Source organism: Oncorhynchus mykiss, chromosome 3 (assembly GCF_057628025.1).
Source record: "Oncorhynchus mykiss isolate SJ-2025 chromosome 3, ASM5762802v1, whole genome shotgun sequence".
Classification (NCBI taxonomy): Eukaryota; Metazoa; Chordata; class Actinopteri; order Salmoniformes; family Salmonidae; genus Oncorhynchus; species Oncorhynchus mykiss.
This window is the reverse complement of record NC_143024.1, coordinates 23,402,755-23,424,571: the sequence shown is the minus strand read 5'-3', so window position 1 is coordinate 23,424,571 and position 21,817 is coordinate 23,402,755. Positions and strand designations below refer to the sequence as shown.

The 21,817-nt window shown below is 44.0% G+C and overlaps 3 protein-coding genes across 4 annotated transcripts in view; 2 read left to right on the top strand and 1 right to left on the bottom strand.

Moving 5' to 3' along the window:
* Positions 1 to 632: 632 nt before the first annotated feature.
* Positions 633 to 3,149, top strand: LOC118945807 (uncharacterized). Its single transcript, XM_036969258.2, has 2 exons — positions 633 to 1,343; positions 1,474 to 3,149. Exons 1-2 carry the CDS (start codon positions 1,148 to 1,150, stop codon positions 2,670 to 2,672), a joined length of 1,395 nt encoding a protein of 464 aa, XP_036825153.1. The 5' UTR covers positions 633 to 1,147; the 3' UTR covers positions 2,673 to 3,149.
* Positions 3,150 to 5,006: 1,857 nt separating this feature from the next.
* On the top strand, positions 5,007 to 16,570 carry LOC110509712 (uncharacterized). The gene is made up of 6 exons (XM_021590774.3): positions 5,007 to 5,373; positions 12,955 to 13,188; positions 13,417 to 14,399; positions 14,613 to 14,780; positions 15,103 to 15,210; positions 15,300 to 16,570. The coding sequence occupies exons 3-6, from the start codon at positions 14,244 to 14,246 to the stop codon at positions 15,618 to 15,620; spliced, it is 753 nt and encodes a 250-aa protein (XP_021446449.2). The 5' UTR covers positions 5,007 to 5,373; positions 12,955 to 13,188; positions 13,417 to 14,243; the 3' UTR covers positions 15,621 to 16,570.
* Positions 16,571 to 19,590: 3,020 nt separating this feature from the next.
* Positions 19,591 to 21,817, bottom strand: part of LOC110537447 (uncharacterized) — a 41,472-nt gene continuing 39,245 nt past the window's right edge. For both annotated transcript variants that reach the window (XM_036969205.2, XM_036969203.2), the window contains exons 9-10: positions 20,591 to 20,771; positions 19,591 to 20,446 (exon numbers count right to left, since the gene is read on the bottom strand). In XM_036969205.2, coding sequence (XP_036825100.1) covers positions 20,413 to 20,446; positions 20,591 to 20,771 — 215 coding nt within the window. In that variant the 3' untranslated portion in view covers positions 19,591 to 20,412. The remainder of the gene's footprint in view (positions 20,447 to 20,590; positions 20,772 to 21,817) is intronic.

Below are 21,817 nucleotides of genomic sequence, written 5' to 3'. Positions count from 1 at the left end.
CATAAGGCAAATGATTGTGGTCTGATGAGACAAATTGAACACTTTGGCCTGAATGCAAAGTGCTTTGTCTGGAGAAAACCAGACACAGCTCATCACCTGTCAAAAACCATCCCTACCGTGAAGCATGGTGGAGGCAGCATCATGCTATGGGGATGCTTTTCAGGAGCAGGGACTGGAAGACTGGTAAGGATAGAGGGAACAATGAATAGAGGCAAATGCTTCATGAGAACCTGATCAGAGTGCGAATGACCTTGGACTGGGGTGAGATTTGCATTCCAACAGGACAGTGAACCTAAGCATACAGCCCAAACAACATTGGAATGGCTTCAGAACAATAAAAGTTACTGAGTCACCCAGCCGAAGCCCAAACTTGAATCCCATTGAAAATCTGTGGAAAGAATTGAAGATTGCTGTTCATCTCTGCTCCCTATCTAATTTAACAGAGTTTGAGAAACTCCCCAAATCCAAAAAATCTGTAATCGCCTCCAAAGGTGCTTCTACAACGTATTGACTCAGTGGTGTGAATACTTATTTAAATTATATATTTATGTATTTCTAAAAACATATTTTCACTTTGTCATTATGAGGTACTGTGTGTAGATGGGTGGGATAATAAATGTATTTAAAAAATATACATTTTGAATTCAGGCTAACAACAAAATGTGGAATTAGTCAAGGGGTATGAATACTTTCTGAAGGCATGGTACATTACTCTCCTCCTCCTTTAATTAATTGCAGACATGACAATGTTGGATTAGTGATAGCAGTATGGTGTATTCTATGTTTGGTGTACTTTAGTGATCTAGTGAGGCAATGATTGATCTAAACTTCAGATTTGCACCAGTAGTGCTGTAGCAGCGCCACCAGCTCTGCAGTCTACTACATGTGCTGGCCTATGTGGCCTATGTGCTGGGCTAGAATAAAAAATATACAGACACTGGAGGACCTCCAAGAATAGATTGGATAAATATTTCCCTAATCTGTAGGATTGCGAGGACCTGTCTTCCGCTCCAGCAGGGGGCGACAGTGCAAAATGTACTATGCCGTGCACGCACGAATACTGACAGCGCTCTTTGTCTTCTTGACTTTGTTTACGTTGGTAGCTAGCTGGCTGATTTAGCTGGCTGACAGCTTTCCTAATTAAAAAATGTCTAAAATGGATTTCTTGAGAGTGTTTCTCAACCAGAAATTGATAGCGGCAGCTGAAGAGATATTTGGTGTCGTTGAAGAAACGATAGCAGAGTACCAGGAAGAGGTTTCTCACACAAAGGAGGAGAACAGGCGTCTACGGAGCATGCTGGATATTCGTTCTAAGCCACAGATCAAGTTACATAGACGAGCAGGTGTGTTTGTTTTAATAACGTTAATTTCACGATTAGCTTTCAATGTAATTCATTTTGTAGGGTCTATTTACAAAACCAAGGTCTGTGAAAAGATAATTGTAATCCTATTTTTTTTCTCCATTATCTCCAGACCTCCAGCAGCTCACTGTCGCTGTGTCTGATGAGCAGCAGGAGTGGAGCCCCAGTCTGGGGCAGAAGGACCCACAACCCACACGGATGAAAGATGAACAGGGTGAACCAAGAACCAGTCAGGAGGATGAGAATAATTTCAATGAGTTTATCAATTCTTACGGCTGTGTATCAAGTGGCTATTATCAGGACCCAACTCAGCCCTCACATGGAGAGAGATACTCTCTACCCAGCACCTCAACTGAACAGATCAAAACAGAACCTTATGTAGAAGACTATGGTGTATCAGAACCAATCAGAGAGCCCCAGCCCTTCTCTGCAGTAGATACTGAGTGTTCTGCAGCTCAGAGTGAAAACAGAGGACATATTGACAGGATGGAGTGTGGAGGACCTCTGTCAGGTCTAATGTTAAAGCCACTCAAATCAAAGAGAACAAAGACAGTAAAAGGACAAAGTTCTCATAGTGTTAAGGACAGGAAATTGAACCATCTAAAATCACACTCGAGACCCAGTGTAAGCTGGGATGCTGCTCCTAGTTGTAAGGTATGTGGAAAGCAATTTGACTCCATGGCGTCTTTATTAAATCATGTGCAAGCGCACACACAGGATAAAGAACATCTTTGTGGTGTGTGTGGAAAATTCTGTCAGTCTACAGAAAATATGATGGATCACCTACAAACTCACATTGGAGCAAAGTGTTGTCATATTTGTGGTAAATATTTTGCTTGGGATACTTTCCTGAAAAGGCATTTGAGGAGTCATACAGGGGAGAAGCCGTTTCACTGTCAAGATTGTGGCAAAGGATTTACTCAGCGTGGACACCTAAACTTACATATGAGGAGCCACACAGGGGAGAAACCACATCAATGCCAAGATTGTGGCAAATGTTTCAGCCAGAATACATCTCTGATAGTGCACATGAGGACTCACACAGGGGAGAAGCCATACATGTGTCCTGTGTGTAGAAAATGCTTTACCACATCAAGTATGTTGAAGAAGCATCAGACAGCTCACAAACATATAGGTGCCATGAATGTGGCCAATGCCACAATGGATTCAGACCATACAGAGCCACGTGAAGAGGGTTTACAGGAAGGAGAACAAATGACTGTGCCCTGTGTGGGGGGAGCGAATCGGACAGCAGACAGAGATGTGATAGGAGAATCAGGACTTAGCCCTCCTCGGGACACTGCTCTCTGATTAATATCATGTTCTAACAGAGAGCAGTTAGTGGGTTTCTGAGTAACAGGAGTCCCTGCCCATTAGTTATAGGATGACACAGAGGACATGGTGAGATCCACTGTTATGTCTGTATATAAACCTTGCATTGGTCTTGAGAGTAATATGTCACAATATATCTGCCCTGATGTTGCAAACAGACTAGTTTTCAGAATGTTTGTTCCCTTCTGTTTAATGTTCTGTTTAATGTTTAAGATCTTCCGTACACCAAATGTCATACTTACCTCTGAGCCTAATGCCAAAATCCACCAAGGGGGAAAAATACATTTTAATGTGTATTTACATGTATAGAGAATTGGTATGATACAGTTATGCTATGTTCAATGGGATCTAAATATACCACCTGAAATGAGAGCTGCTTCTTTCAACCAACCCAGATATTGTACATTCCCAGACATCCATTAAGTACTACAGAATAAATGGCTGATAATGTGTTCATTGAATTGTCTTTTTTTCCAGCTTTGCTCTTCTCTGGCAGCGTTGCAGAATCATGTTGGGAACTCCAACCATGCAACCATTATCTGATGAAATCAATACACGTTTTAGGAAAAGGGCACAGGCTCCAATCTTTAAATACAATCTATTTTAAGTCTCTGTAAAAGCAGTGGAAATATCTCTGAGCTCTCTATCAAATGGCTGCATGTACACACATCATTTAGTGAATTAGACAGGGTCTGTGTCCACACCAGTATATCACATGGCTGCATCTACACACTAATCATTTAGTGACTTATAATGGTGTGGACACAGACCCTGTTGCACGAAACAAAGAACTTCCATGGGGTAGGGACGTCGTAAGAGGAGTTTGGTCAGCTAGAGGAGGAAGCGCTTGCTTGGAGGTTGTGTTGTGATGCACAAGATTTGAGGTTTGTTTGAATGACTTCGTGCCTGGAGAACTGTGTGGAGTCAGAACTGGGTGAATGAGTTGCTGATGCGTGAGAAGTTTGGAAGTCTGACAGCCAAAATGGAGGCGAGTAGTGTGGACGAAATGGAGAAAAGGTTGGAGAAGCAACAGCTGTGCTGGAATGCAAACAGAATAGGTGTCAGTTCTGATGGTCTGGAGCAGGTGGATGAGGGTCAAGGAATGCTTGGTAGTGGAAAGACAGGAAGAATAAAGATAATGACACTGAAAGCAGTGGATGGTCTAGTAAAGAAAGCATAAAGAGGGCCAAGGTAAGAAGCAAGAGTAATAATGTGTGGGAGTGGAAAGTGGTGATGATGTTTCATGAGACCACAGGGCCTCATTTACACCCAATCCAACTAACCAATGCAGTAGAGAAAGAGATGGTTGAAGTCAGATTAGCCCAGTTCATTGGAAATGGTAGATTGTTCATATTTTGTGGTAGCCTGATGGAAAAGCTTAATGGGATGAATACTATAAGTAATATCCCTGGTGCTTATGCTAGGTAGAGAGTAGTCATCAATGGGGTCCCAATATCTATGTCCATAGATGATATTTCAGAAATGTGACAGGAAGTAGTGATTTGAGGCCAAAAAGTTGATCAGTAGGAAAGAGGGTCAAAGAAGTGAAAGCTTATCAGTGCTGCTGACGTTTGAGAAGGTTTTACCTAGACAAGTACAGAAAGGATTCATCAGTTTCAATGTCAGAGAATTTGTCCCATCCCCATTGCTGTGTTTTAAATGCAGAATAATAGAACATGTAGGTGCTCAGGGTAAAGGAAAGAAAATATGTGGGGAACATGATTATGGTAAACGTGAGAGCAATGTGAAGGTAATTCTTGGGAGGGGGGGGGGGTGCAGAGAGAGGCTCAGAGGTATATAATCAGTCATGATGTATCTATCGTATGTAGAGGCTGTAAAACAGATTAGTGGAACTACAGTGCAGAATGATGGCACTTCCATGGCCGCTACTGTACTAAGTGGACCTAATGTCGGGTTGGTTCTACTGGATCTGGCATGGTTTCGAGACCTGTTCAGAAATCTTGTGCTCATAAATGTGCTGTGTCAAAGGACACTTTGATAGTGAATACATTTAACTTCATAAGGTTATCAACACGACTCAGGTTGTGGAAAGCAGAAATGCCAAGTTGAAGGTTATTGTGGATACGGCAAAAGTGTTATTGGGGGTAACATATGTTACTGTTGAAATGGTTGTAGACATGCTGAATAATCTTAAGGGTGCATTGTTTCAGCATGATATAGATCAAGTTAAAATGGGTTGTGGTGGCCTGGCAGTTTTTTGGGGGGTAGAAGTTAGTAGGGATTTATTGTTTTATTTAATTTGCTTGGTAGTACAGAATTAGGCATACCATGATGGATCGCATTCTCCAGCACAGTAGATAGCGACATATGCACTTTAAACTTTTGTTAGCAGGCACCGCCATGATATTATAGAAGAAGAAGAATACGATGTCGCACTCCACTCCATCAGAGGGCATCACAAACGATGCACTACACAGAGGGGCATGCGCTTCTGTGTTTATCTTCTGCAGAAGTACAGGCTAATTTCGTATGGAGGAAAATAAACAATAAAAATGTCTAAAATAGAGTTGTTGAGAGTTTCTCAACCATAAATTAACAGCGGCTGCTGAGGAGATATTTGGGGTCGTTGAAAAAACGATAGCAGAGTACCAGGTAGACGTTGTTCGTATGAAAGAGGACAACAAACGTCTTCTTGGGCTGTTGATGTTGCATAGAGGAGGTATGTAGCTTCATACAGTCAATTGTTTGTAGCGTCTAACCACAAACCCGTGTAGTTACCCCTCCCCTTTATCTAATAACGTTAGCAAGCTTTCTGCCCAGACTCAAAATGTTTGTCAATGGCGAATCTTCATTGAAAGTGCCAGTTACAAAACCCTAATTGATAGTGAAGTCCGGGGAACTGGCCTGAAAGCTGAGATCCGTAGTTGTGAAGCAGCGCCACTGCATTTGTTCCTGTTTTGTTTTTAAAAAGGAGGAGATGCGCAACCTGGTCTCAACATTGTGTATTATTCTGTAACTGTAACTCAGTAACATTCCATTTAATCAATGTTACGATTTATATGGTATGTATTAATTTGTGGATGTCCATAATCCATTTTGTATGTTATGAATTACAATTTGTGATATGTTGGGAATTTGCTAAATGTACATTACAATTTGTTGTGGCTAAAGTTAGCTAGGTGGCTAACACACATTTTTAGCTAGCTGGCTAACATTAGCTAGGATATGGGTTAGGGTTAATAGTTAGGCTAAAGGGTTAAGGTTAGGGGAAGTGTTAGCTACGTAATTGCAAAAAAGTAGTGAGTAGTTGAAAAGTTGCTAAAATGCTGAAGTTGTCTGTGATGAGATTAGAACACACTATCTTTGGGTTACTAGATATTCGCATTATATGCCCATCCATCCACCCTGACCAATCACCCTCCTTTTGTTTTTTTCCTTAAGTAACCTGTCTAATGCAACCATACCAAACTTAACATATACGACGTGATACTGTACAGCTGTATTCATCGACCTGGCCATGACTTTCAACTCTGTCAATCACCACATTCTTATCGGCAGACTCAACAGCCTTGGTTTCTCAAATCGCCTGCTTCACCAACTACTTCTCAGATAGAGTTCAGTGAGTCAAATCGGAGGGCATGTTGTCCGGACCTCTGGCAGTTAAATCTAGAATCGGCTTCCTATTTTGCATCAAAGCATCCTTCACTCATGCTGCAAAACATACCCTCATAAAACTGACTATCCTACCGATCCTTGACTTCTGCGATGTAATTTATAACATAGCCTCCAACACTCTACTCAGACTGCATCCAATTTGCTATCACAGTGCCATCCGTTTTGTCACCAAAGCCCCATATACTACCCACCACTGCGACCTGCATGCTCTCATTGGCTGGCCCTCGCTTCATATTTGTCCCCAAACCCACTGGCTCCAGGTCATCTATAAGTCTTTGCTAGGGAAAGTGCTGCCTTATTTAAATAAAAAAACATGTTCAGCTTTATTTAACCAGGTAGCCTAGATGAGAACAAGTGACCTGGCCAAGATAAAGCAAAGCAGTGTGACACATACAGCAACACAGAGTTACACATGGAATAAACAAACATACAGTAGAAAAAAGTCTATATACATTGTGTGCAAATGAGGTAAGGCAATAAATAGGCCATGGTGGCGAAGTAATTACAACAGCAATTAAACACTGGAATGGTAGATGTGCAGAAGATGAATGTGCAAGTAGAGATACTGGGGTGCAAAGGAGCAAGATAAATACAGTATGGGGATGAGGTAGTTGGATGGGCTATGTACAGGTGCAGTGATCTGTGAGCTGCTCTGACAGCTGGTGCTTAAAGCTAGTGAGGGAGATATGCGTCTCTAGCTTCAGTGATTTTTGCAGTTCCTTCCAGTCATTGGCAGCAGAGAACTGGAAGGAAAGGTGGCCAAAGGAGGAATTGGCTTTGGGGGTCACCAGTGAGATATACCTGCTGGAGTGCGTGCTACGGCTGGGTGCTGCAATGGAGACCAGTGAGCTGAGATAAGGCGTGGCTTTACCTAGCAACGACTTGTAGATGACCTGGAGCCAGTGGGTTTGGCGACAAATATATGAAGCGAGGGCCAGCCAACGAGAACATGCAGGTTGCAGTGGTGGGTAGTATATGGGGCTTTGGTGACAAAACGGATGGCACTGTGATAGACTGCATCCAATTTGTTGAGTAGAGTGTTGGAGGCTATGTTATAAATTACATAGTCGAGGATCGGTAGGATGATCAGTTTTACGAGGGTATGTTTGGCAGCATGAGTGAAAAATACTTTGTTGCGAAATAGGAAGCCAATTCTAGATTTAATTTTGGATTGGAGATGTTTAATGTGAGTCTGGAAGGAGAGTTTACAGTCAAACCAGACACCTAGGTATTTGTAGTTGTCCACAAATTCTAAGTCAGAACCGTCCAGAGCAGTGATGCTGGACGGGCGGGCAGGTGCGGGCAGCGATCGGTTGAAAAGCATGCATTTAGTTTTACTTGCATTTAAGAGCAGTTGGAGGCCACAGAAGGAGAGTTGTATGGCATTGAAGCTTGTCTGGAGGATAGTTAACACAGTGTCCAAAGAAGGGCCAGAAGTATACAGAATGGTGTCGTCTGCGTAGAGGTGGATCAGGGAATCACCAGCAGCAAGAGCGACATCATTGATGTATACAGAGAAGAGAGTCGGCCTGAGAATTGAACCCTGTGGCACCCCCATAGAGACCAGATTGCATAGCGGAGAAGGTATGGTGGGATTCGAAATGGTCGGTAATGTGCTTGTGTTGCAACAATTTCGGCAGATCATTTTAGAAAGAGAGGGTCCAGATTGTCTAGCCTGGCTGATTTGTAGGGTCCAGATTTTGCAGCACTTTCAGAACGTCAGCCATCTGGATTTGGGTGAAGGAGAAATGGGGAGGCTTGGGCGAGTTGCTGTAGGGAGTGCAGGGCTGTTGAACGGGGTAGGGGTAGCCAGGTGGAAAGCATGGCCAGCCGTAGAAAAATGCTTATTGAAATTCTCAATTTTAGTGAATTTATTGGTGGTGACAGTGTTACCTAGCCTCAGTACAGTGGGCAGCCTGGAGGAGGTTCTCTTATTCGCCATGGACTTTAGTGCCCCAGACCTTTTTTGAGTTTGTGCTACAGGATGCAAATTTCTGCTTGAAAAAGCTAGCCTTAGCTTTCCTAACTTGCTGTGTTTATTTGTTCCTAACTTCCCTGAAAAGTTGCATATCACGGGGACTATTCGATGCTAATGCAGAACACCACAGGATGTTTTTGTGCTGGTCAAGGGCAGTCAGGTCTGGAGAGAACCAAGGGCTATATCTGTTCCTGTTGTGGGGCATGCTTATTTAAGATGGTGAGGAAGGCACTTTTAAAGAATAACCAGATGTCCTCTACTAACGGGATGAGGTCAATATCCTTCCAGGATACCTGGGCCAGGTCGATTAGAAAGGCCTGCTCGCTGAAGTGTTTTAGGGAGCGTTTGACAGTGATGATGCCTGGTTGTTTGACCGCAGACCCATTACGGATACAGGAAATTAGGCAGAGATCGCTGAAATATTGGTTGAAAACAGCAGAGGTGTATTTGGAGGGTAAGTTGGTTAGGATGATATCTATGAGGGTGCCCATGTTTACGGCTTTGGGGTTGTGCCTGGTAGATTCATTGATCATTTGTGCGAGATTGAGGGCATCAAGCATAGATTGTAGGATGGCCGGGGTGTTAAGCATGTCCCAGTTTAAGTCACCTAGCAGCACGAGCTCTGCCCCCCATCTATCTTCAATCAGTTCACATATGGTGTCCAGAGCACAGCTGGGGGCAGAGGGTTGTCCATATCAAGCGGCAGCGATGAGACTTGTTTCTGGAAAGGTGGATTTTTAAAAGTAGAAGCTCGAATTGTTTGGGTACAGACCTGGATAGTAAGACAGAACTCTGCAGGCTATCTCTGCAGTAGGTTGCAACACCGCCCCCTTTGGCAGTTCTATCTTGTCGGAAAATGTTATAGTTAGGGATGGAAATTTCATATGCCAGGATTCAGATATGGCTAGGACATCCGGATTGGCAGAGTGTGCTAAAGCAGTGAATAAAACAAACTTAGGGAGGAGGCTTCTAATGTTAACATGCATGAAACCAAGGCTTTTACAGTTACAGAAGTCAACAAATGAGAGCACCTGGGGAATAGGAGTGGAGCTAGGCACTGCAGGGCCTGGGTTAACTTCTTATGGCTGCAATCCCGTTAACGGGAGCGATTTGACAACAGCCAGTCAAAGTGTAGGGCGCCATTTTCAAAACATCAAAAATCTCATAATTAACATTCCTCAAACATTCCTCAAATCGCTCCAGTTAACGGGATTGCAGCCATAAGAAGTTAACCCAGGCCCTGCAGTGCCTAGCTCTACCATTTTAAAGCTATTCTCGTTGCTAATCCCACCACAGTGTCCGATTTCAAATATGCTTTACAGCAAAAGCACCACAAACGATTGTTAGGTCACCACATAGCCACAGAAAAACACAGCCATTTTTTTCAGCCAAAAAGAGGAGTTTCAAAAAGCAGAAAATAGATAAAATTAATCACTAACCTTTGATGATCTTCATCAGATGACACTAATAGGACTTCATGTTACACAATACATGTATGTTTTGTTTGATAAAGTTCATATTTATCCAAATATGAGTTTACATTGGCGTGTTACATTCACTAGTTCCAAAAACATCCAGTGATTTTTTTATAGCCACATCATTCAACAGAAATACTCATCATAAACGTAGATGATAATACAAGTTATACACATGGAATTATAGATATACTTCTCCTTAATGCAACCGCTGTGTCTGATTTCAAAAAAAACTTTACTGAATAAGCCAGCCATGCAATAATCTGACACGGCGCTCAGAAATATTTGTCACAGTAGCCGCCATGTTGACGTCAACATAAACAAGAAATTACGATAAATGTTCCCTTACCTTTGATGATTGACATCAGAAAGCACTCCAGGAATCCCAGGTCCACAGTAAATGTTTGTTTTGTTTGAAAATGTCTGTTATTTATGTCCAAATACCTTCTTTTGTTAGCGCGTTTGATATACATATCCAAACGCTCATTCTGGTCAGAGTTATATCGGACAAAAACTTTAAAAAGTTATATTACCAGCCGAAGAAACATTTCAAACTAAGTACAGAATCAATCATTAGGATGTTTTTAACATATAGCTTCAATAAAGTTCCAACCGGAGTACTCCTCCTTGTCTTCGTGAGTAATGGAACGCAAGTGACTACCATGATCTGAAAATGGCTGACCTGACTGATTCTGCAATCATTCACTCCCACGACACCATAAAGTCTCATTATAATTTATATTGATGGTTGACATCTAGTGGAACCCCTAGGCAGTGCAACATCATTCATATCTCAAGGGGATTTTATTGGGGACTCTGGTGAATACATACAAAGCTCAGATTTCTGACTTCCTGTTTTGATTTCAACTCAGGATTTTGCCTGCCAAATGAGTTCTGTTATACTCACAGACATCATTCAAACAGTTAGAAACTTTAGATTGATTTCTATCCAATACTACTAATAATATGCATATATTAGCAACTGAGACTGAGGAGCAGGCCGTTTACTTTAGGCACCTTATTCATCCAAGCTACTCAATACTGCCCCCCAGCCATAAGAAGTTAACCTCTACATCACCAGAGGAGGAGTAGGATAAGGGTGCAACTAAAGGCTATAAGAACTGGTTGTCGAGTACGTCCGGAAAAGAGAGTAAAGGGAGCAGGTTTCTGAGTGCGATAGAATAGATTCAAGGCATAATGTACAAACAAAGGTATGGTAGGATTTGAATACAGTGGAGGTAAACCTAGGCATTGAGTGATGATGAGAGAGATATTGTCTCTAGAAACATCATTTAAACCAGGTGATGTCATCACATGTGTGGGAGGTGGAACTAAAGGGTTGGATAAGGTATATTGAGCAGGGCCAGAGGCTCTACAGTGAAATAAGACAATCACTAACCAGAACAGCTAAGGACAAGGCATATTGACATTAAGGAGAGGAATGCGTAGCCGAGTGATCATAAGAGTCCAGTGAGTAATGAGGCTGGTTGGAGACACGGCGATTCAGACAGCTAGCGGGCCGGGGCTAGCAAGCTAGCAGAAGGGTCTCAGAGGGATGTCGTGTCGGAGAAAGTCTGTTTATAGCCTCTTCGTGCGTTTATGTCGGTAGACCAGTCGTGATGGATTAGTAGGGTTCCGTGTGGTAAAGGGACCAGTCTAATTGGCAAAAATAGGTATAGTGGCCCAAGAAATTGTCAGATGGACCTATTCAACTAACAGCCGATATGCTCTAGACGGCTAGCGGGCTGCGGCTAGCAGGCTAGCAGATGGGCATTCAGGGGACGTCGCGACGGAGGGGCCAGTTGAATAACCCCCTCGGGCAGATTACGTCGGTAGTCCAGTCGTGAAGGACCGGCGGGGCTCCGCACTGGCAGTAAAATGGGTCAAGGCCATTTTAGCCTAGGAGTGGCTGATGGAACTCTTCAGCCAGCCGGGAGATGGACCTAACATGGGCTAGCTCCTGGCTAATTGGTGCTTGCTTCAGGACAGAGACAATAGACAGGAGTAGACACTCGGATTGCAGCTAGCTAGCTGCGATGATGCAAGTGAAAATGTTCACTTGCGGTGGGAATCCGGGGATATGGAGAGAAAATGGGTCCGGTATGCTCTGGTTAGAATCGCATTGTGCAAACTGCCGAGAGTTTTCAGAGCTAAAGGTTAGCTGATGACCTCTAGCAGTGGTTAGCTGACTACTAGCTAGAATCTAGTCAGCTGGCTAGCTTCTGCTGGGGGTCCCGATTCCGAAGTAATGAAAAATACTTTAGAGAAAAGCAAATCCACACCACATTGGGTGAGGCGGGTTGCAGGAGAGTATTTTGAAGTTGAGGTTTAGAAAAATATAAAAAGATATGCGAAGATAAAAGATATATACATGGGACACGACAAAGACGATGACAAAGACGTCTGACTGCTACGCCATCTTGGAATCATATGGTCAGCTCACTGGTCACCATCGCGGCACCCACCCGTAGCACACGCTCCAGCAGGTATATTTCACTGGTCACCCCCAAAGCCAATTCCTCCCCTGGCCGCCTTTCCTTCCAGTTCTCTGCTGAGGAATGACTGGAACGAATTGCAAAAATCACTAAAGCTTGAGACCCATATTTTTTGCGCCTTTGCTCCCCAGTATCTCTACTTGCACATTGATCTTCCGCACATCTATCCCTCCAGTGTTTAATTGCTAAATTGTAATTATTTCACCACTATGGCCTATTTATTGCCTTACCACCCTTATCTTACCTCATTTGCACACATTGTATATAGACTTTTCTATTGTGTTATTGACTATCTTTGTTTATTCCAGGTGTAACTCTGTGTTGTTATTTGCGTCGCACTGCTTTGCTTTATGTTGGCCAGGTCGCAGTTGAAAATGAGAACTTGTTCTCAACTGGCCTACCGGGTTAAATAAAGGTGAAATAAAAATATGTTACTCATTTGAGCATCCAGTATTTACTTTTACTATGTTACGTCTAGTCTGAGACCAGGCTGGGCAAAGTAATACAAAACAATTGTAGTAGCTACATAGAGTGCTGTTCTATTATGCATGCAATGATGTCTGAGGGAATAAAACATTGTTCGTTGTTTGAAGTGACATCTTTGTTGTGGCAGTTTTACCAAAACGGATTCCAACTTTAACAGATCTACATGTGCAATTGTTTCTCCTTCCCTCCAGTGTCAGACTGCCATCGGCAGGCTGAAGCTACTATCACTTTGGTGCAGGTTGCCCCAGAGCAGCAGCAGTTATGTACTCAAGAGTGGGGCCTCCATCTAAGACAGGAGGACCCAGAGCCCACAGTGTCACTATGTAAAGAGGAAGACGATACCCACTGGATCAGTGAGGTTGAAGAGCACATTCAAAGGCTGGAGTCTGATCCCAAAGACCCAGACCAAGTATCCACTTCTGAAGGTGGGTTCACTGACAAGCTCTCAACACATATTACCAAGCCATAGCGTTGGTCAGTGGGCATATAGCTATCCCTTTCAGCAAATAATTTATTATAACACAGTCGTGCTGTTGTATTTATAGGTAATACTCTTCCAAATCAAGGGGCATTTTATTAGTGGAAATGATATGGAAGTCGTACAGTCTATGGCTTTAGGCCCTGGTGACGCTGTGTCCTTTCTTTTCCTTCAGATTTCACATTCCAAATGGAGACAAGGGTCAGTAAACGCAGCCAACAAACTGAAAGTTATCCTCAACGACAACAGAATAGAGAAAGCGATTCTGCCCTCTCAACCTGACTCACTGAATGAGCTGATATCAACGCTCAAGGAGAAACTGCATCTGAAGTTTGATTTCAGTCTTCTTTATGAAGACCCTGATGTAAACAATGAGCTCTTCAACTTAGAGACCATTGAAGACTTGCCTTCTCCTAGGGCTACGGGAAAGTTTTGCGAATACGACGTGATACAGACCTCGGTTTAACCGGACTCTCAGCCACCGAGTTACAGGCCGCCCCACCAGAGCGGCTAGGCAGGTGGCCTGAGGTATTTGTCATACCCACTTTCTCGATGGAAGTTGAGTTTGCTCTGAGAGAGCGCTATTGTGCATATCTGAGACATGAAACGGTGCTGAAAATAACAAGGGATAAAAAACACAACATTCTTGATAGGATGGCTTGGACAATCTTCAATTCCAAAGCGTACCCAAGTGACAGGCAGTTTGCCAAGGCAGCTGAGGCCCTTGTAACCAAGCACCCGTGTTTGAAAGAGCCTGGCTCAAAATCAGGCTGTGATGGCTGGAAGAACAGCCTGAAATTCAAAATGGGAAACTACAGGCAGAAGTTACGCCGTGTTGGGTTCCCAGAGGTTGCTGTGAACGGGGGGAGGAGGAGCAAGCATCGTCCTGACAATGAGCACGCTCGGAGCAACATTAAAGGAGCACGCCGGGCAGAGGTGAACTTCCTGCCCAACTTCCCTCAATGAGAAGATGAGGCCAGCCTGGAGAAACAGAGACTGGAGATGGTCCACGAGATGACGAAAGAAAACAGAGACCTGCCACTCATCAATCAACACATGCAGAAGACATTTGCTCTCCGACGCCAAGAAATAGTTCAATCCAGTCCCACGGTAGAGCATCTCAGAACACGCTGGCCAGCACTCTTCCTCGAAGCCCAGGTTAAGCAGACTAAGAAAAGTTGTCTTTGTCCAGTCATGTGCTCATAACAATCTACATTTCCATTGCAGTTCAGACCTTTTTTGATGCATGTCACATGGGCTTCTGGTTGTACTCACAAGTCATGGTTATCAGTAACAACATTCTCAGGGCAGGCTCAACTTGCCTGACTGACATAAATTGGGATGTTCTGTGTGCTTTGTCTTTTCCTTTAGGTACATGCTGAGTTTCAGAGAATCACCAACCAGAGCCTGCAGCAGACGTTCTACTCTGCCTTGGACCACCACACGCCCCGCCTGCTGACCCTGTTCAGGGAGGAGGAGGGGAAGTCCACCACCCATGGAGGGAAGTTCTCAAGCATCCTGAGAGTGTACAACGAGCAGGTCAGTGGGATTCACTTCATCAGGGATGGACAGTCTTGGTGTGGTTGAAGACTCTTGTTTCAACCAAGCAGTGACACACCTGATTCAACTTGATCAACTAATATTCAACCAAGACTTTGTTTACTACTTGGTTGGAACAAAAGCCTGCACCCACACCTGCTTTTTGTGCATAAGATTGGCCACCCGTGTGCTACATGGACATGTGCATCAGATATTGGCTGTGACTGGAACCAGATTTGATTACTCCTATGTTGGGGTTGACGAGCTCAACTTGCTGGATTATTTAAATGCTAAATGACATTGTGAAATGTGCTCTCTTTAGTTCACTTCACAGGGAGAAAATAACATCACCGTGGCCCGTTCTGCAGTCCTGGCTGGTCTCCCTTTGTTGTTACGAAAGGATAGTTCTGATGTCTTCAAAATCTGCGAGGTAGCCACCTCATTTTACAGCCTGTACCATTATGAATGCATTCTTTCCTGTTTTGTTTTTTAAACTTAGTTTTTTCCTCTGTGATTAAGGTGGGAGAACTCAGCAACCCTGGTATTCTGGATGGAGTTTCCATTCTCTCAGTGGTGGGCCAGCACAATGAGGTGGTGGGTGGTATGCCCATCAGACCGGCCCATGTATCCATTGTCCTTGAGGATAAGATCGTCATGACTAACTCCCGCTCCTGGCCAGACGCTCTCGTGGTTGTTTTTGGGCTACTCTTCTCCCTCCATCTGAACTACCCCAAAGCCCTGGGCAGCACCTTTGAGTTCATGCAGAAAGTCTTCCTGAACCTCGACGATGGAAAACTGAAGCCCAAGCTGCTAGCGCTGAAAAATGAACTGTTGGCCTAATTCTGTAGTGATGAGATGGAATTTTACTTTGAGTGACCTCCTATATGCAGAGCGAGTGGTTTGAAAACAATGGTTATTTTTATTTACTTTACTTTTTATATTGTTGTACCTTTTTTGTGAAGGTAATGGATTTCATATTGTATTTCAATTCACTTATAACCCTTTAATGTGAAAAGAAGACACAGGTCAGTCAACACATTAACTTGCCACACACAGTCGATCTGCGACCCAGTTCTCTACCTTTGTTATACAGCTGCAGAAAACCCCCAAACGTTTTCTAGAAGGTTTCACCTTTGCAGACATTCCGACTGGCACATAATACATGTTCATAAGATGTTTATGAAAGTGTCTTTACCTGCTATTGTCTCTCTTCTCTGGCAGTGTTGTGTGATCCTGGCCTTCTATCTGAATTCTAAATGCTCACCAAGACACAGGACTATGTCTTAACTGTTGTAACACACTGAATATACGCTGAGTGTACATTATTGTGTTGCACCCCCCTTTGCAGCCTCAATTTGTCGGGGCATGGGCTCTACAAGATGTCAAAGCGTTTCACAGGGATGCTGGCCCATGTTGACTCCAATGTGTCCCACAGTTGGCACGATGTCAATTAGGTGGTGGACTATTCTTGATACACACAGGAAACTGTTGAGCGGGAAAAACCCAGCAGTGTTGCAGTGCTTGACACATTCAAACTTCTTTAACCTGTCTCCTCCCCTTCATCTACGCTGATTGAAGTGGATTTAACAAGTGACAATAAATAGCTTTCACCTGGTCAGTCTGCCATGGAAAGAGCAGGTGTTACTAATGATTTGTACACTCGCATCCTATAGTTTAAAACATTTTTTTTTAATTGCACTGTTGGAGCCAAAAACACAAGCATTTTGCTGCACCTTTGATACCATATTCAAATCTGTGTATGCGACCAATAAACTTCGATTTGATTTTGATTTGTAGTAATGCAAACAGTGGAGAGCCAGGGCTGTGATGGCGGTCAGTAGGAGGGCACACCACATCACCAGAGATGCTGTAACTGGTCTCAATGTAGGAGAAGTAGAGCTCCATCTGCCACTGAGCCCTGGGAGGAGAATACACACAATACACTCCATATAGCCTTCACAGAGCATACATACAGACTTAAAATAGCCTTCATAGACCATACATAAAGACTTCATATAGGATGTATGATGATGGAACACTATAGCCTTCACATAGCATAACGATGTAACACAGATAATACCCTTCATACAACCGTCAAAATCACATTGATCACAGTAAAGCAACTTTGGCATTATGTACATCAGTCCAGGGTTACAAGTAGAACATTTGAAAAGGTCCCAGAATGTTTGTTCTTAACACTCAATGGAGAGTGAGGCAGCAGGGGGGACACAGATTCTTGCCTTATTGCACAGCTCCATGTCAACTCGATGTGCACTGGTATCTGTGAGGCGGTTTCTCTGTCAAGACAGCTCACTGGTTTGTCTGTGTCGTTGGTCTGTCTGCCTGGCGCTGGTATATGTGTCTGTCGCGGGTATGTGTGTCTGTCTGCCTGTCGCTGGTCTGTGTGCCTGTCACTGGTATGTGTGTCTCTCGCCGGTCTCTCTGCCTGTCTCTGGTATGTGTGTCTGTCGCTGGTATGTGTCTGTCGCTGGTCTGTCTGCCTGTCGCTGGTATGTGTGCCTGTCGCTGGTATGTCTGCCTGTCGCTGGTATGTGTGCCTGTCGCTGGTATGTGTGTCTGTCGCTGGTCTGGGAGGTAGTGTTGGTCGCCTTCCGGGTTCTCTCAAGACGCTCTGTGTGTGTGTGTGTTTTTATGTGTGCGCACGTGCAAGTGAGTCTGTGTTCTTAATTACATGGAGCACCATGTCAGCATATTTCTCAGCTTGTGTGAGTGGATGAGTGAGGGTTGTGTGTTTTCCTACGACTAAGGGAGTAGTTATTCGATTTCAGTGTCATGCAGCCTGAGCCCTCCCCCTTTGACTGACACTGAGAATACTTCACCAGATTGGCAAAAACAAGAAACATTGAAACGCCTGTGACTCCAATTATTATATAATCAAGGCAGCCTGTCAGTCAGTCCATGGCTCTGTGATCACAGAAATAGTTCACTTACCAGTAGAACAGACAGCACCATTGACAGAAAGTCTTGCCTGATTGAAAGCCGAGGGAAGCCTGGTACAGAAATGTCAATTTACTTAGAAATTACATGATAAAATGGTAATTACACTGTAACAATTTGTTTGGCAGAACTTCTGTGTGTTTCCCAAGCTGCAATGATGGACAGGCCATGACATCTATTTACTCTATGCAACCTATTTCTGTCTTTGACGTCATCCTTCTCACTCGCACTGGTGAAGGATGGCTCTAAGAATATCTCCCTGATGTGATGTCATCAGAATGGAATGTCAGGATCGTCCTGTAGATGCTGCAATACAGAATGCTGCCGACATACTTATCTAAGGTGACTTTAAACGCCACACAACCAACTTACCATGGAATATCTCCGCTCAACATTAGGGCAGGAGAAGGCTAATAGCACTTGTGACACGAATATACCTCTGTTTACTTCTTTACTACTAATGAACTCTTGTTGAATGCATGTTATTCCTATGGTTAATGCAGAGTACAGTAGCTGTTCTGAATGGCAACATGGCTGACTATACAGCGCTATGAACAGACTATAAGGCAAAGACCCACACTGTCAGTTCCTAACTGTAAATAGAGATCAAAGTAAAACAGTTTTATGTGAACAGTCAGACCGTAGCATGTTAACACACTGTCCAGCTGCATATGCAATTACCATGTAAATACTGGATGGTTTTAACTTCACTTGGTATAAAGAGGGAATCGTAAGTCACACCATCACATGTACTGTATGAAGAGGATGAAGTTGCCTCTGTGATTGAAACATTATTAAAACAAAGTATAGGAGCATGTAATCTAAACAGCAGAGGCATTTGTCACATTTAGCCTACAAAAAAATTCAGCCCTAAGCTTCTAACTGCATCGATAAATCATACGCTTCCAGCTCCTCCTATTAGTTACCTTCTTTCTTTTACAGTGGGGTCTGGAATGTTGGCTGTACAGGGATGGTGCTCACTGGTGCTACACAACTTTCATGTTTCACACTCATCCCATACATGTCTCCTATTAGCTACACTCGCCCAGAGAGAGAGAGGGAGGAAAGGGAAGGAGAGAGGGTGGGGGAGAGGAGAGGGGGAGAGTGTAGGAGAGATGAGAAGGAAGGAGACAGGGAGGGATAGACGAGAGGAGAGGGGAAGAGAGAGGGAGGGGAGATGGGAGAGAGGAGAGGGAAAGATGAGAGGAGAGAGATGAGGAGAGGAGAAGAGAGAGGGAGAAAGGGAAAGGTGGGGTGAGAGGGAAGGAGAGAGAGGAAGAGGGCAGGAGGAGAGAAGGAGGGAGGGAGAGAGGAAGGGAAAGATGAGAAGGGAGAGTGAAGGAGGGAGAGAAGAGGGAAGGAGAGAGAGAGGGAGGGAGGGAAAGGTGGGGTGAGGGAGAAGAGAGGAATTTGATATAAAGTAACAGTCAAAAGTTTGAACACACCTAGTCATTCAAGAGTTTTTATCTTTATTTTAAAAATATTTTCTACATTGTAGAAAAATAGTGAAGACATCAAAACTATGAAATAAAACATGAAATCATGTAGTAACCAAAAAAGTGTTAAACAAATCAAAATATATTTTAGATTTCTACAAAGTAGCCACCCTTTTCCTTGATGACTGCTTTGTACACTTGGCATTCTCTCAACCAGCTTAATCTGGAATGCTTTGCCTTAAAGGAGTTCACCACATATGCTGAGCACTTATTGGCTGCTGTTGGTTACTACATGATTCCATATGTGTTATTTCATAGTTTTGATGTCTTCACTATTATTCTACAATGTAGAAAATAGTACAAATAAAGAAAAACCCTTGAATGATTAGGTGAGTCCAAACTTTTGACTAGTACTGTATGTTTTATGTGTGTTTTATTTAAACACCAAGACAGAGATGCACGTGTTTGTGTAGAGAGAGAGAGGAGAGAACATACTGTACACAACCACGTCAGAGACCCACATATTTCCCCCCAAAAGTGATGTAGTTTATCTTCTGTCTTTTTCCTTCATTTGCATCTCGTTTCACAATAAAAAAAACTAAAGAAACCGCCATACCATGAAAATGTAATAAAATAACAATACAAATAATATGTATATAGAATTATACAATTATCAACAAACAGACATGAATAATAATAACAATACAACTAATCGTTAACATAATATGACACTTCTTAATCGCTGGTCTCATGCATACTCATACACCACCCGTTCGTTAGGAAAGAGAGGGCGATCTCTAAAAATACAACCAGGAGTTCAACCAGTTCAGAATAAGCGCCTAGCTACATGCAATGACATAAAAGAGAGCCTCATGTACACATTCTTCCTGGCATAAGGTCATTTACACCAGACTGTACTGCATTATATTGCTGCTCCCACCTAGTATACTGTACAGGGCACAATACAAAAGTGGAGTTGAAACACATACGCTGTGATGCGCCCAGAGTCTGGGGCTATGGTATAGTACAGACAACACAGACTGTGAGCAACGTTTTCACTCCTCTCATCCCTCTCTCCCTTTTGTCATCTGGTTTCCCAATCAGTTCATTTCTCCTCAGGTTCCTATGGTTTGATGCTTCCTTCAATGTTCTTAGTGCTTCTGTTTTGGTGTTTTCTTCTTCCTTTGCAGATATTTCTTTGTCTTCCGTGGGCTTGTTCCCCCTCTCTGTTTCCTCCCTTACAGGGTCTTGTCGCTTTCCTTCTTTAAGTGGCTGAGGAAGAGAGAAGATACTGTATGAGACAGGGTCAGGGATGATACACACACACACTCTCTCTCTCTCGCTCTCTCCCTCACCTCTACCAGACACAGTCTCCCCACACCCCACCCAGCTCCCCTGGTCCCATTAGTAGGCTACCTGTAGTACTCGTCCTGGGTGAGGGAGTGATGGTGGTGGTGGTGGATCCACTGCTGTTCCAGGGCCAGTCTCTGGATCTGCAGCTCTGCGCTCTGGGCCTGCTGCATGGCCTGGAGCTGGTGGGCCGCTGACATGGAACCTGTCAGAGAGGAGGGCTGGGGCAGCTCACGGAACGGAGCTCCTGGAGGGGGAAAGAAAAGGGAAGAGGAAAGGGAGAAGAGCAGAGCCAGGTGAGAAGAGGAGACAGGTAAGAGGAGGTGTGGAGAAGAGGAGACAGGTGAGAGGAGGAGTGGAGAAGAGAGAGACAGGTGAGAGGAGGAGTGGAAAAGGGAGAGAGACAAGTGAGAGGAGTGGAGAAGGGGAGAGACAGGTGAGAGGAGGATTGGAGAAGGAGGTAGACAGGTGAGAGGAGGAGTGGAGAAGGAGATTGACAGGTGAGAAGAGGAGTGGAGAAGACAAGAGACAGGTGAGAGGAGGAGTGGAGAAGGAGGTAGACAGGTGAGAGGAGGAGTGGAGAAGGAGATTGACAAGTGAGAAGAGGAGTGGAGAAGACAAGAGACAGGTGAGAGGAGGAGTGGAGAAGGAGATAGACAAGTGAGAGGAGGAGTGGAGAAGAGAGAGACAGGTGAGAGGAGGAGTGGAGAAGGGAGAGATAGGTGAGGGGAGGAGTGGAGAAGGGAGAGACAGATGAGAGAAGGAGTGGAGAAGAGAGATACAGGTGAGAGGAGGAGTGGAGAAGGAGGTAGACAAGTGAGAGGAGGAGTGGAGAAGAGAGAGACATGTGAGAGGAAGAGTGGAGAAAGGGAGAGACAGGTGAGAGGAGGAGTGTAGTAGAGAAAGACAGGTGAGAGGAGGAGTGGAGGAGAGACAGGTGAGAGGAGGAGTGGAGAAGGGAGAGACAGGTAAGAGGAAGAGTGAAGAAGGGGATAGACAGGTGAGAGGAGGAGTGGAGAAGGAGATAGACAAGTGAGAGGAGAAGGGAGAGACAGGTGAGGGGAGGAGTGGAGAAGGAGATAGACAAGTGAGAAGAGGAGTGGAGAAGGAGATAGACAAGTGAGAAGAGGAGTGGAAAAGAGAAGAGACAGGTGAGAGGAGGAGTGGAGAAGACAAGAGACAGGTGAGAGGAGTGGAGAAGGAGGTAGACAGGTGAGAGGAGGAGTGGAGAAGGAGATTGACAGGTGAGAAGAGGAGTGGAGAAGACAAGAGACAGGTGAGAGGAGTGGAGAA

Excerpts from the sequence above, each read along its gene's own strand:
- LOC118945807 (XM_036969258.2), top strand. The coding sequence starts at position 1,148 with ATGTCTAAAATGGATTTCTTGAGAGTGTTTCTCAACCAGAAATTGATA. Across the intron at positions 1,344-1,473 it reads CAAGTTACATAGACGAGCAG|ACCTCCAGCAGCTCACTGTC; the intron begins GTGTGTTTGTTT and ends CATTATCTCCAG.
- LOC110509712 (XM_021590774.3), top strand. The coding sequence starts at position 14,244 with ATGGTCCACGAGATGACGAAAGAAAACAGAGACCTGCCACTCATCAAT. Across the intron at positions 14,400-14,612 it reads CACTCTTCCTCGAAGCCCAG|GTACATGCTGAGTTTCAGAG; the intron begins GTTAAGCAGACT and ends CTTTTCCTTTAG. Across the intron at positions 15,211-15,299 it reads ATGTCTTCAAAATCTGCGAG|GTGGGAGAACTCAGCAACCC; the intron begins GTAGCCACCTCA and ends TCTGTGATTAAG.